This window comes from Gorilla gorilla, chromosome 8, assembly GCF_029281585.2.
Source record: "Gorilla gorilla gorilla isolate KB3781 chromosome 8, NHGRI_mGorGor1-v2.1_pri, whole genome shotgun sequence".
In the NCBI taxonomy this organism is placed as follows: domain Eukaryota; kingdom Metazoa; phylum Chordata; class Mammalia; order Primates; family Hominidae; genus Gorilla; species Gorilla gorilla.
In genome coordinates this window covers 34924883-34939888 of record NC_073232.2, presented here as the reverse complement: position 1 = coordinate 34939888, position 15006 = coordinate 34924883, and the positions used below count along the sequence as shown (strand labels likewise).

At 34.2% G+C, this 15006-nt stretch overlaps 1 protein-coding gene across 2 annotated transcripts in view; it reads right to left on the bottom strand.

Annotated features, from left to right (window-relative positions):
- Positions 1–15006, bottom strand: part of MYO3A (myosin IIIA) — a 282515-nt gene that overhangs the window by 257776 nt on the left and 9733 nt on the right. For both annotated transcript variants that reach the window (XM_019034337.4, XM_055353315.2), the window contains 2 exons: positions 6300–6484; positions 3582–3716 (listed from right to left, as the gene is read on the bottom strand). In XM_019034337.4, the coding sequence (XP_018889882.2) occupies positions 3582–3716; positions 6300–6467 (303 nt within the window). In that variant the 5' untranslated portion in view covers positions 6468–6484. The remainder of the gene's footprint in view (positions 1–3581; positions 3717–6299; positions 6485–15006) is intronic.

The window sequence follows — 15006 nt, the reverse complement described above, 5'->3', positions numbered from 1 at the left end:
CCTGAATAGCCAAGGCAATCCTAAGGAAAAAACAAAGCTGGAGGCATTACACTACCCAACTTCAAACTACACTACAGGGCTACAGTAAACAAAACAGCATGGTACTGTTACAAAAACAGATACATGGACCAATGGAACAGAACAGAGAGCCCAGAAATAAGTCTACACACTTAAAACTATCTGAACTTTGACAAAGCTGACAAAAACAACCAATGGGGAAAGGATTCCCTATTCAATAAATGGTGCTGGGATAACTGGCTAGCCATATGCAGAAGATTGAAACTGAACCCCTTCCTTACACTATATACAAATATCAACTCAAGATGGGTTAAAGACTTAACTGTAAAACCCAAAACTATAAAAGCCTTGGAAGACAACCTAGGCAATACCATCCATTCTGGACATAGGAACCAGCAAAGATTTCATGATGAAGACTCCAAAAGCAATACCAACAAAAGCAAAACTTGACCAATGAAATCTTATTAAACTAAAGAGCTTCTGTATAGCAAAAGAAACCATCAACAGAGTAAACAGACAGCCTACAGAATAGGAGAAAATGTTTACAAACAATGCATCTGACAAAGGTCTAATATCCAGCATCTGTAAGGAACTTATATTTAGAAGGAAAAAACAAAAAACCCCGTTAAAAGTGGGCAAAGAAAATGAACAGATACTTTTCAAAAGAAGATATACATGTAGCCAATAGCATATGAAAAAAGCTCAACTTCACTGATCATTAGAGAAATGAAAATCAAAACACAATGAGATACCGTCTCACTCCAGTCAGAATAGCTATTTTTAAAAAGTCAAAAAATAACAGATATTGGTGAGGTTTCAGAGAAAAGAGAATGCTTATATGCTGCTGGTGAGATTGTAAATTAGTTTAGCCATTGTGGAAAACAGTGTGATGATTCCTCAAAGAACTAAAAACAGAACTACCATTAAACCCAGCTATCTATTGCATTACTGGGTATATACCCAAAGGAATAGAAATTGTTCTACCACAAAGACACAGACACATGTATGTTCATTGCAACACTATTCACAATAGCAAAAACATGAAATCAACCTACATGCCTGTATTAGTCCATTTTCACACTGCTGATAAAGACATACCTGAGACTGGACAATTTACAAAAGAAAGGTTTAATGGACTTATGGTTCCACACGGCTGGGGAGGCCTCACAATCATGGTGGAAGGCAATGGGGAGCAAGTCACATCTTACATGGATGTCAGCAGGCAAGGAGAGAGCTTATGCAGGGAAATTTTCCCCTTAAAAAACCATCAGATCTCATGAGACTTATTCACTATCATGAGAATATCATAGGAAAGACCTGCCCCCATGATTCAGTTACCTCCCACTGGGTCCCTTCTGCAATACATGGGAATTCAAGATGAGGTTTGGGTGGGGACACAGCCAAACCTTACCAATGCGCATCAGTGGCAGACTGAATAAAGAAAATGTGGTACATATACATTGTGAAATACTATGCAGCCATAAAAAAGACTGAGATCATGTCCTTTGCAGGAACATGATTGGAGCCAGAGGCTATTATCCTTAGCAAACTAATGCAGGAAGAGAAAACCAATGTCACATGTTCTCACCTATAAGTGGAGCTAAATTATGAGAACACATGGACACATAGAGAGGGACAACAGACACCTGATGGTAGAGGGTGGGAAGATGGTGAGGATCAGGAAAAATAACTAATGGGAACTAGGCTTAACACCTTAGTGATGAAATAATCTGTACAACAAACCCCTGTGACACAAGTTTACCTATATAACAAACCTGCAAAGGTACTCCTGTACTTAAAAATTTTTAAAAGGAAAAAAAAAGAAAAAACATACAAAAATGAAGCAAATATGTTAAATATTAAGAATTTTTTTATAGGATCAAATATTTTCTACAATGATCATCTATTATTTGTAGAATCATTTAAAAACCATAATGGAGACCAGGCACAGTATCTCACAACTGTAATCCCAGCACTTTGGGAGGTCGAGATAGGTGGATCACTTGAGATCAGGAGTTTGAGACCAGCCTGGCCAACACAGTGAAACACTGTCTCTACTAAAATACAAAAAAAAAAAAAAAAAAAAATTTAGCTGGGCATGGTGGCATGCGACTGTAATCCCAGCTACTTGTGAGGCTGAGGCTCGAGAATCACTTGAACTCAGGAGGCGGTTGCAGTGAGTTGAGATTGTGCCACTGCACTCCAGCCTGGGCAACAAAGCAAGACTCCATCTCAAAAAAAAAATAACCATAATAGAAAAATATGAATATAAAGTCTTAATATAATTTATATATGATTATTGTGCCTATTACACTTTGGCTGTGTCCCCTCCAAAATTCATGTGTTGAAACTTAATGGTGAATGTGATATTGTTAAGAGGTGGGACCTTTAAGAGGTAATTAGGCCATGAAGGCATCTTCCTCATGAATGCGGTTTTAAGATCCTTATTAAAAAGAGGCTCCACACAGTGTTGGGCTCTCTTGCCTTCTGCCTTCTGCCATGTGAGAACACAGTGTTTCTTCTCTCCAGAGCATGTAGCAACAAGGTGCCATCTTGGAAGCGAACAGGCCTCACCAGACAAGTAAACCTGCTGGTTCCTGGATCTTGGACTTCCAGCCTCCAAAACTGTGAGGAATAAGTTTCTATTCTGTATGAATTACCTAGTGTGTGGATTTTTGTTATAGCAGCACAAACAAAGACAATGCCACTTCAGGAAAAGCAATGAAACATTCAAAAAGAAATAAAATACTCAAATGCTAATAAAACAATGATGAACACAATAAATATATGCTGTTATAGCTGTCAAAGGTATCTACTGTCTCTGAATTTGATAAAATCAATTTAAAAAAATTCTAATAGATTTTATTAGAAATAATGTTTACCACACTTGAATAATGTTCAATGAAAATCAGAAAAATGGAATTATTCTGGGACTGACAGTCACCTTAGTGCAGGAGCTGCTAGTACTCTTGCCTTAGAGAGGATTGCTTAAGTGTAAGAAAAACTACTCTCAGGATTGGAAAGGGCAGACACTACAGCTTTCCTTTAGCAACTCAGTATCAACACCATTTTAAGTAAGTTTTCTTCCCTGTAAATATAAATATCTGGTTCTGTAGCTCAAGTCATTAGCATTCAATAAAGACAGAAAAAGAAAATCATAGCTCACTATTTTTGCCTAATGAAGCCTCAACTTAACATTAATTTTTTCTTATATCCTAGCACCTGGCACAGAGGCTTATCACATGTTAATGAAACAAAATACAGATGAATAAATAAATATAATGAAATCCCTTTTAATTTTTCTGTGGGAAAAATAATCTCAGTTTATTTGGTCTTTTATTGTGGAGTCATTTCCTTTTAATATTTACTAGTCTTTGTGGCTTTCCTTCAATTTTTTGATGTTTCTTAAGATGGCAAGGCCAAAACTAGGCACGACATTCATGGCTGGTCAGGAACTTATCAGAATTGTTTTTATGATATCAATGTTACATAAATAGTATAACAAGTCATTTCAGAACCGCACTGTAAGTTTCCACCCATACAAATGATGCTGACACACTTACCTCAAGAACCAACCACAGCTTGTCTCCACTTACTTTATCCTTCTTAAAGTATATCCCATAGAATCTGACCACATTAGGGTGGTCAGAAAGTGCTTTTAAGATGTTATATTCTGCTTCAATCTCTTCGTCAATATCCTAGTTTCAAAAAGTCATAAGAATAGAACTGTGAGAAAACCATGAGTAATGTCAAAGAAACAGATTATAGAATGCCAAATACAGAATTTCATTATGTCAAGGTCATAATAGTTTTTACTGTGCTTAGTATTATGTATTGTAATTTCTCATTACATAATTTAAGGGGAGAGATTGTGATTTTCATGCTAATCAAGTGAATCTCAAGTTATATTAATTTCATCAAATTTTAAAATGGATAAATAAAATGTTATTTTTATTTGCAATTATAAGTAAACATCTATGGAGAGCTACTCCAGATGATTTTGCTTTTTTGTATTATTAACTTTGTTACAAGGGCAAAGCCATTGACCTGAAATAATAAATTTTAGGACTGGAAATCTGGTTCATTTTGTTTCTTTGGAAAATAGGATATTTAGAAGCTATCCAAAAATCAGTCATACAAACAATAAATTCCCACTTTTCCAAAAAACTCAAATAGAGTTAAGTTATAAAAGATTGCACAAAACCTTTAGTGATCTAAAGGTCCATTCACCAAAGAACAGGTTGCTATCTTATCAATCAGAATGAAAGACAGCCACTTAGACATATTTCTAGAAAATCGCATATATATGAAACAATTCATAGTAACAAGAGAAAGCCTTATTAATACTGCTTTTACAGTGACATTTAATGCCTACGTTGTTTTATTATAGAATCATGGAATCATAGAGGTAGAAATTTAAATCTGAGCTCTAATTTTAAAGGCATAAAGTTAAGCCCTGAGAAGTTGAAGTCAGAGCTGGTTAGTGTAAAATCCAGATATAGACTCCAAGCCTGCTACCTTCTCATCTTACTCATTCAACTCCTCTCTTGAAAAGAAAATGACTGATTAAAAATATGTAAGAGTAAGACTCCTTTAATTTAAAATAAGCAAATCTTTGCAAGATGTTTGGATGCATTTAAATTTATTTAAGATTATAATCTCTTGGTTATAAACCTTTTTTATTTGACTTGTGACATGATGAAGAGTAAATAAATAATTCTTAGAAAAATATATATGTACTGTGACAAGAATGAAAGCAAAAGGATAAATTAAGTATAATAGTTATGAAATCAATATTTCATTAAATTGTACTAAATAGGGGGGACTTATAAGGTTTGTAGGTATACCATATGTGAGTAAATTATGAAAGAATAGTGGTTACATGGATTATAAGCCATTTGTTCTCCATTAAGAAGGAAGAGAAAGAGATACACTATGGGGCCAGACAATGGGATTGGGCTGAATTTCTTTCTCTTGCTGCCACACACCTGAATCCCTAATGCAAAGGCTACAGGAAAGAGAGGTATAGTCACTTTGGTAGGAATTAACTTGTACCTCTGTTCCTTCAGTTTAAATGCTTAGAAGTTTCCAAGAGAATGTGAAGACATTCAGCAACAGTTAAGCCTGGGCATACTGAGTCTCATTTTTTTTCCTCCAGTGTATTTAATTTATTGCTTTAAAATAAACCTCCCCTACCTTTCTCCTCTGCTCAAAATAATATGGAAGAGTGTAGTTATAATGGGTTTAGCAGAAATAAACTATCAAAAATAAAAATAAAAAAAGAAACAGCAACCCTAAGACGAACAAATGGAGACTCAGAGACCTTTTGCAGCATCTCACAGTTAGTAGATGAGTGTAACAAGGACCTAGCACTCTGATGTCCTCTCTATACACATTACATCATTTTCATCATGCCATGCTCCCATCATGCGTGCAAGAGTCTGTTAATTGGAGCAGTTGCTTTCAATAGATGTTTGGGGAGCATCTGATTACTGAGCTCATTCTGGCTCTCCCATGTGCTATGGGAGAGAAAGGTGTCTCCCAGCAACCTGAAGATATTCTGAAACTGCCAGCTCTCATTACCAGAAGATAGAATCTCAGTAGTCTCATGCTCTTAACAACAGAGAAAAGGTTTGGCAGTTTCGCTTATCACAACGGCTACTTTAAAAAAAAAAGAAAAAAAGCAAATGGGGCCCCCATTGTGGCCTCCTGTAAGCAGAGACTAGCAGAGCTGAACATGAAATTTAATTCTTCACAATAAGGAACTTTGCCCTGATTATAAATCCACACCATGTCTGCTTTGGAAACATTTAAGCAAACCTGAAAATTAATTTTCTTTCTCTGAAATAAATTTAATTTTAAAAAGTCTTCTTTAGTTTGGCCTAAGAGAAATACCTCCTGAAGCCTAAATAAACACAGGACGAAAAGAAGATATGGTTAAGATGCCATTTCAGGATTACTTCTAGACCCCTGAGTTTGTATCTTTACAATTTTTCACGTCTAAAATAACATTCAGTCAACTTCAATAATATTGTCGGTTGAGAGCTGCATTTTTGCGTGCTTATGCATTTATTCATCAAGTACTCTTTGTGCCTTATTACATATATTAAGCACAGAAATTCGGAAAAGCAAATAAGTAGACTTCTCTTTTACATTTATCTTCAAATTGTAACCTGTTTTAGACTGCTATTGTGATGAATAAATCAAGATAAAATACAGTCTTTTTAAGTGTTTCATACAGATAAAAATAAAGCTAATTAGAAGGAAAAAATATGACTTACGTGAATTGGATCAAGAATTTTGACTGCTGCTTTTTGGCCATTTTTCTTATTCAATACTTTAAAAACTTTCCCATAAGTTCCTTTGCCAATTGTCTCAGTGATTTCCCATGTATCAGAAGGATCAGGAAAGTTATCAAAGATGATTGTTTTTCCAATTAATGGAAACATCTCAAAGGTTTAAATACCTGGAGATAAGAAGTACAGTTTCATCTACATTTGATTGAGGATATCAAATGGCACACACAAACCCATGGGAAATTAGCAAATATTTTCACTGATATGATAGAAAATATTCAACAGCAACCAAACATATTTCAGAGTCACAGGAAATTTGAATTTCAATTCTCATTTGCAAACATTAATATGAATTTAATAATGCTTTGTAAGCAGGGCTTTATTTCTATGTCCAATCTAGTCTCTTATTAATTGCTGTTAATTCTTTTTAGATTAAAATAAGAGGCATATTTATATAATTTTGATTTTCTTCTTTATACTCACGTATCACAACAAATCAAATAATTTTAGAATGAACCTTAGAGAAGATAAAATTCAACTTCCTCATTTAAGCAGATCTTGCATTTTATAAGTGATCACGTTTTATGTCACTTCTCTATGCAAAACTCAATAATGGGTCCTCTAACATGGCTTTTAGGATGAAATTTCCTTAACATAACCTACCAAATTCTTTAAAATATGGCCTTTGCTTAATGTTCCAGCCTCTTCTCTCATATACTATGATTCAGCTATTTATACCTCCAGGCATTTCTTTCTTGAGGACCTTAATATACACTATTCCTGACCCCCTCTGCCTGTGGCTTCTTTGCTAAATTGCAAAACCTACTAATCTTTCAGACCTCAGCTTAGAGACCACTTCATACAAGTGTGACTACTCTCCACCCCATCTGGGTTGCATGCACCACCTCGGTACTCCAGCAGCACTCTGCACTGCTGTTATCTGACATCATTACTGTATGCCCAGCAACTGCACAGGGCTGAAATGATTGATTGATTAATTAATTAAAGAATATGGCCAATGAGGCCATTTATTGATATCATTATCAATATTATCAATAATATCACTATCCTATATCACCACTGGTACCGTTATTGTGATTATAAATCAGATATCATTTATGTATCTGATATCATTACTGTATGTCCAATACCTGGCACACTGCTGAAATAATTAATTGATTTGTCAATTAATTAAAAGAATAGGTCAATGAGATCAAGTGACTTTATAAAGGACATTTTATGTTTTCTTCCAAGTAATGCTCTTTTCTATATTCTCCCTATATTATATCATTTCTATAAAACTACAAAAAAGGGTGAGAATAATAAAAGAAAGGAAAGTGTTCTTAGCACTTCTGGTAGCCCTCACATTATTTCAATTATCTATACAAACCACACTCTTTTCAATATATATTAATATTCCACTTTAGCCCATGAAATGCACTTGTCTGGCCACACTCACAACTTTCACCTTTATTCACATCACCAATCCACTGGATCTTCAACTTTCTTTAAGCCCATCAACCCTCTTAATTTTTCACTCCCTACTCATTTCTCCTTCCTCAGGATAGACTCTAAGCCTTGTATTATTGTGACGTCTTTACAAAGGCCCTAAACACTCTTGTTCCTCCCTTTTTCCATCATATTCTCCTGGAGGGTGAAAACAACTCTGGTTAAATACTACATCTTCTTCGCATCTGTGCCCATAACTGAGAAAATCATACAACCATGTTGACTAGTTTCACTTAAAATTCAGGATAACACATTGACAAGTAAACTCTCAACTCTGCCCAGCAACCCTACTGCACTTCTGTTGTTTGTATATTCCCTGTTCTCTGGAATTACTATTTCAAAGTGATATCTTTCCTCAAATTTGTCTCTCTACAAATTGTTCCCTCTTTGCTGTTTACCTTCTCCTACCAAATTTTACAAGTGATGCCTGTACTTCATAATTAACTGAAAAAATGGAAGGAATAATAAATCCTTAATATTCTGACCTCAAAAGCTACAAACCAATGTGCATCAAACATAGTAAGTTCATTGCTAGCCGGGGTAACTGCTGTTTGTCCTCAAATAGCCTTTTCCTTTGGTTCCTTCTTGTCCTGTAGATCTCAGTTCAAATGTCAATTTCTTAGAAAGGCCCTCCCTGACCAACCTTTATGAAGTTAGCCTTCTCCACTTATCCTGTTATTCTTTCATTAGAATGTAAGCTACATGAGGGTATGGGCTTTGTTATTTTATGACTGTATCCACAATTCCCAAAACAATGCCTAGTACATGGTAGGCAATCAATAAATATTGACTAAATGGGCAAATGTTTATTTGTTCATTGTTAATTCTGACAGCAGAGACCTAATCTATTTTGTTCACTTTCAAATCTAATAATAGATTTGGCCTTACTCTGTACCTAGAAAATATGGTAAATGTTAAATATATAGCTGTTGAATAAATAAATGAATAGGGTTCTTCAAAAAATACTTTTTTTAAGTTAGGAAGAGAAATAAGGTTTAGGGAGAACTGAAAAGAACATGAAAATCCAAAACACAATAAAGAGCATATTCTGATTCATTATACTTACGGGCACATTATCAAGTAAATGGCTATGAATGCATGCTAAAAATTGTATTACTATATAAAAACACACTTCTGAATAGTTCTTAGAACACTTAATCCTTCTGAAATTCATGTCTTTGATCCAAAATGCAAAGAGGTAATCAGTAATAATCATCCTCTTTAACAATTTCATAATCAGTGACAAAATCACTACTTCTTACATCTACTTGAGTCATGCAAATAAGCATTTATGCCATCTCTATAACATAAACGTTAGACCAAAAAACCAAATTAAATCTTGTTAAAGGTCTGAAATAGGAGTTGTCAACCAAGAGAAACATTCATTACATGGAATACTGCCTTTCAAGCAGTAATGTTATTGAACACAGTCTTCGTTTCTGATATATTAACTCTCAGGAGTTAACTGTTGGTTTTTCAATACACAGACATAAGAATTCAATGAAAAATTGACTGAACAACAAATATGTGCAAAGTATTTTTATGAGTTTTGGAAATACAAAGATAGAAAACTCATGGATAGATTAATAAACATGTAACTATAACATATTATAAAAAGTGATAAATAATAAGAATATGCATAAAGTGCTATAATAGCCCAGGTGAAAAGCAGTTTATTCTGAACTGATCAGGAAAAGATTCAGAAAAAATTCTGAAGTGGTCAGGAAAAGATTTGAGCTGGACACTAAAAATAAGCAGGAATTTGTTTAAAATGCAATTTTTTCTTTAACGGTTCTCAATCAGACAAATATTTAAAGCAGTGTATCAATATAGTGTAAAACATTATTTAAAAAATCACAAAATGACAAAAAAGAGGCATTTTGGAAACAGAATACACCTAGTCATGTTCCATATAAAGCAAATGAACAAAACTCCCAACACATAGGTAAAATGAAGCCATTTAAAATGACTGCTTCAAAATAATACATTAAATAATTTCAAGAATTAGGCTAGAATCAAGTCTCCTGACTGCTAAACTACACTTTTTCTATACAAAGCTGTTTATTCTTTAAGAATGAAATAGAATGTCACAGCTAGTAAACAACTAATTACTTAATAACTATGGTAAATTGCATTTGACATAAAAATGAATGTTCATATATTTTCCCTAATCCTTTAGCATGCAAAGAATGAAAAGTAATTCTCTAGCCTATAAAATTAAAACATATAAATAAGTTCTTAGTTATATGATCATGTAAGCCAAATAATTATTTTCAACATATATTTAACATATTTTGATATGTGTATTTACCATAATTCTGAAAAGGTACTAGCAAAGCTACATTTTTGAAATGAATACTCATCTTTTTGAATAGATTTATTATATATTGAGCTTTTGGTTTTTTTTAAGATAGAAAAATTGATCATAATACAATGAAAAACGTATCTTCAGGATCTTCAGATTCATCTCAACAATTATTCTGCTTGTTTTTGTAAACATGCACCTAATTCTTCTTTAATAAAAAACCAAACTGGCTTCATGCTCATTCTAAAACATAGCAGGGCTGGTTTCCCATTGGGTTATCTGTGTTCCCTCCGCCTAGAATGCTCTTTCTCCAGATATTGACATGGTTCACACCCTCACTTCCTTCAAGTCTTACATCAGCCATCACCTCCCCAATAAGTCCCACCCTGATCATCTTACTTACAATCCCAGTCTGACTTCCTGCATCCCATCTTGCCTCCCAACTCCTTGTCTCACTTACCCTGTTCTATTTTGATAACACTTATCACTTCCTAACACTCTACATAATTTCCTATAATTATGTTTTGTTTTCTCCACTACCAGAATGTAAGCCCCTTGAGGCCTGAAATGTTTGTCCTGTTTTTTCACTGATGTACTTCAAAGACTTTAAAACCATGCCTGACACATAGTAGATAGTCCACAAATATTTGGTGAATATTAAATAGAAATGAATATAAAAGAGTACATAGAAAAATTTCAAATGATTTCAACAATCCATTTTATCAAATATTTTGCAAAGAAATAATACCATCTTTGCCAGGCGCAGTGGCTCACGCCTGTAATCCCAACACTTTGGGAGGTAGAGGTGGGTGGATCACCTGAGGTCGGGAGTTCGAGACCAGCCTGACCAACATGGAGAAACCCTGTCTCTACTAAAAATACAAAATAAGCCGGGCATGGTGGTGCATCCCTGTAATCCCAGCTACTCAACAGGCTGAGGCAGGAGAATCGCTTGAACCCAGGAGGCAGAGGTTGCAGTGAGCCAAGGTCATGCCATTGCACTCCAGCCTGGGTATCAAGAGCAAAACTCTGTCTCAAAAAAAAAAAAAAAGAAAGAAAAGAAAAAGAAAAGAAATAATACCATCTTATGCAATTTTTTTCAGAGAATAGAGATAGAGGGAACATGTGAAAGTATCTATAATAAGACAGACTGTACAAAATCAGATAAATTTATTAAACAGAACCAAATGGAAATTCTGGATATAAAAAATAAAATAACTGAATTGAAAATCTTACTAAAGGAGTTCAAGAGCAGACTTGAATAGGCAGAAGAAAATGTCAGTGAACTTGAAGACAAGTTTCTTGTAATTATCATCTGAAGGGCAAAAAGAAAAAAGAACGAAGGAATATCAACAGAGCCTAAGGGATATATAGAACGCCACCAACAAGACCAATATGTACATTATGAGAGTTCAAGATGGAAAAGAGAAACAGAAAGGGGAAGAGAGCTTATTTGAAGAAATAATGGCCAAAAACCTCACAAATTTAAGGAAAGACATGCATCTAGAAATCCAAGAGGCTCACTGAATTGCAAGGCAAATCTTTTTTTTTTTTTTTTTTTGAGATGGAGTCTCACTCTGTCACCCAGGCCAGAGTGCAGTGGTGTGATCTTGGCTCACTGCAAGCTCCACCTCCCAGGATCATGCCATTCTCCTGCCTCAGCCTCCCGTGTAGCTGGGATTACAGGTGCCCGCTACCATGCCAGGCTAATTTTTTTGTATTTTTAGTAGAGATGGGGTTTCACCATGTTAGCCAGGATGGTCTTGATCTCCTGACCTCGTGATCCACCCGCCTCGGCCTCCCACAGTGCTGGGATTACAGGTGTGAGCCACCACACCTGGCCTGCAAGGCAAATCTAAAGAAACCCATGCCAAGACATTATAATCAAGCTGTGAAAAGACAAAGGCAAAAAAAAAAAAAAGGGGGAAACTTAACAGCAGCAAGAGAAAAGCAATTTATCACATACAAGAGACTCTCAAGATTATCAGTGAATTTCTCAGCAGAAATCTGGCAAGCTAGAAGGCAGAGGGATAATATATTTAAAGTGCTGAAAGATAAAAACCTGTCAACTGAGAATTCTGTATCTGGAAAACTATCCTTCAAAAATGAGAAAAAAAAATTAATTTTTGTTCCCAGATAAACAAAAATGGATGGAGTTCATTACCACTCCATCTGCCCTACAAGAAATGCTAAATGAAGCCCTTTAGGTTGAAATGAATGGATGCTAGACAATATCTTGAAGTCTCATGAAAATGTAAAGTTCTCCAGTAAAAGTAATTACAGGGAAAATTATAAAACCCAGTAGTATTGTAATTTTAGTTAATGCCACTTTTTTATCTTGAATTTCAAACACAAATACATAAAAATACTTATAAATCTATGTTAAGTGGGGATACACTATATAAAATGTAATTTGTGACATCAATAACATAAAGTGTGGGGGCAGGGCTGTAAAGCAGTAGAATTTTTATAAGCAATCAAGTTAAGTTGGTATCAGTTTAAAATAAGTTGCTATAATTTCAGGATGTTATGTATAATCCCCATGGTAACCACAAAGAAAATAAGAATCAAAACATGTCATTACAAAATATACACTAAATACAAGGGAGATAGTATTAGAGGAAATGAGTAACAAAAACGTTATAACATCGAAAAACAACCAAAAACTGATAATGGTAAGTTCTTCTCTATTGGTGTTTTAAATGTAAATGGATTAAACTCTCCAATCAAAAAACAGATTGGCAGAAGGAATTTTATAAAGAAACACATCTGATGCAACTATATACTATCTACAAAAGACTTCAAGCCATAAACTTTTACAAGAGACAAAGAAGAAAATGGGAAAATGATAAAACGGTCAATTTGCCAAGTAGACATAACAATTATACACATATATGTACCAAAATTTAGAGCTCCAAAATATATGAACAAACATTGACAGAACTAAAGGGGAAAACAGACAGCTCTACAATAATAGTAGAAGATTTCAATATCCACAGTAATGGATAGAACAATGAGACAGAAAATCAGAAATAAAGGACACGATCAACACTATAGACCAATTGGATCTAACAGACATATACAGAACGCTGCACCTAACAGTGACAGAATACACATTTTTCTCAAGTGCACAGGAACATTCTTCAGGATAGACTATGTGTTTGACTGCATTACAAGCCTTAATGAATTTAAAAGGACTGAAAACATGCTAAATATCCTTTATGATCAAAATGTAATGAAACTAGAAGACTGGAAAATCCACAAATATGTAGAAATTAAGCAGTACACTATTAAACAACCAATAAGTTATAGAAGAAATTACAAGAGAAAACTGAAAATATCTTGAATCAAATGAAAATAAAAATACAACATAGCAAAACTTACAGAATCCAGCGAAAGTGCTGCTAAGAGATAAATTTGTTGCTCTAAAAGCTTAAATTTAAAAAGGAAGAAAAATATGAAATCAAAGACGTAACTTTACACTTTAAGGAACAAGAATAAGAGGAGCAAACTGAACCTAAAGGTGACAAAAAAAGTAGGAAATAATGAAGATGCAGCAGAGATAAATCAAATAGAGAACAAAAATGTAGAGAAAAATCAACAAAACCATGAGTTGATTCTTCGAAACCTTTAAAACCTTTAAGCAGATTTACTAGGAGAGAGGACATAAATAACTAAAGCAAGAAATCAAAGAGGGAAAATTATTACCAATTACAGAGAATTAAAAATGATTATAAGAGAGTACTGTTAACATTTGTATGCCAACAAATTGGATAAACTAGATGAAACGGACGAATTCCTAGAAACACACAATTCACCAAGACTGAATCATGATGAAGTAGAAAATCTGAATAGAGGTATCACTTATAAAAGAGATTGAATTAGTAATCAAAAACTTCTCTACCACAATAACAACAAAATCTCAGGACCAGATCACTTCACTGGTGAATTCTACCAAACATTTAAAGAATAATTAACGACAATCCTTCTCAAACCCTTCCAAAAATATTAAAAAGAGGGAACACTTCCTAACTCATACTATGAGGCCAGCATTATCCTGACACCAAAACCAGACAATGGCACTACAAGAGAATAAAACTGGAGATGAATATCTCTGTGAAGATTGATGCAAAAATCCTCAACAAAATACAGGCAAACTAACTTCGACAGCATATTAAAAGGATCATACACCATGACCAATGGTGATTTATTTCTGGAATACAAAAATGATTCAACATATGAAAATCAATCAATGTAATATGCCATATTAACAGAAGAAAGGGGAAAAAACACGTGATCATTTAAGTTGATGCAGCAAAAGCATTTGACAAAATGCAACACCCTTTCAAAATAAAAATACTCAACAAACTAAGAATAGAAAAAAACTACCTTGACATAATAACCATTTATAAAAAGCCTGTAGCTAACATTATATTCAATGGTGCAAGACTAAAAGCTTCTTTCCTAAGATCAGTAACAAGACAAAAATGTCCACTTTTACCATTTCTATTCAACATAGTACTGGAAATCCCAGTCAGAGCAATCAGGCAAGAAACATAAATAAAAGCATTCAGACTGGAAAGAAAGAATTGAAATTATCTCTGTTCACAGACTATTTGATCTTATATGTACCAAATCCTAAAGAATCACACACACACACACACACACACACACACACACACACACACAAATGTTAGAACTAATTAATGAATTCAGCAAAGCTGCAGGATACAAAATCAACATGCAAAAATCTGTTGTTTTTCTGTACACTAACAATGAACAACCAGAAGAAGAAATTAGGAAAACAATTTCATCTACAATAGAATCAAAAAGAATAAAATACTTAGGAATAAACTTAACCAAGGAGATGAAAGACTT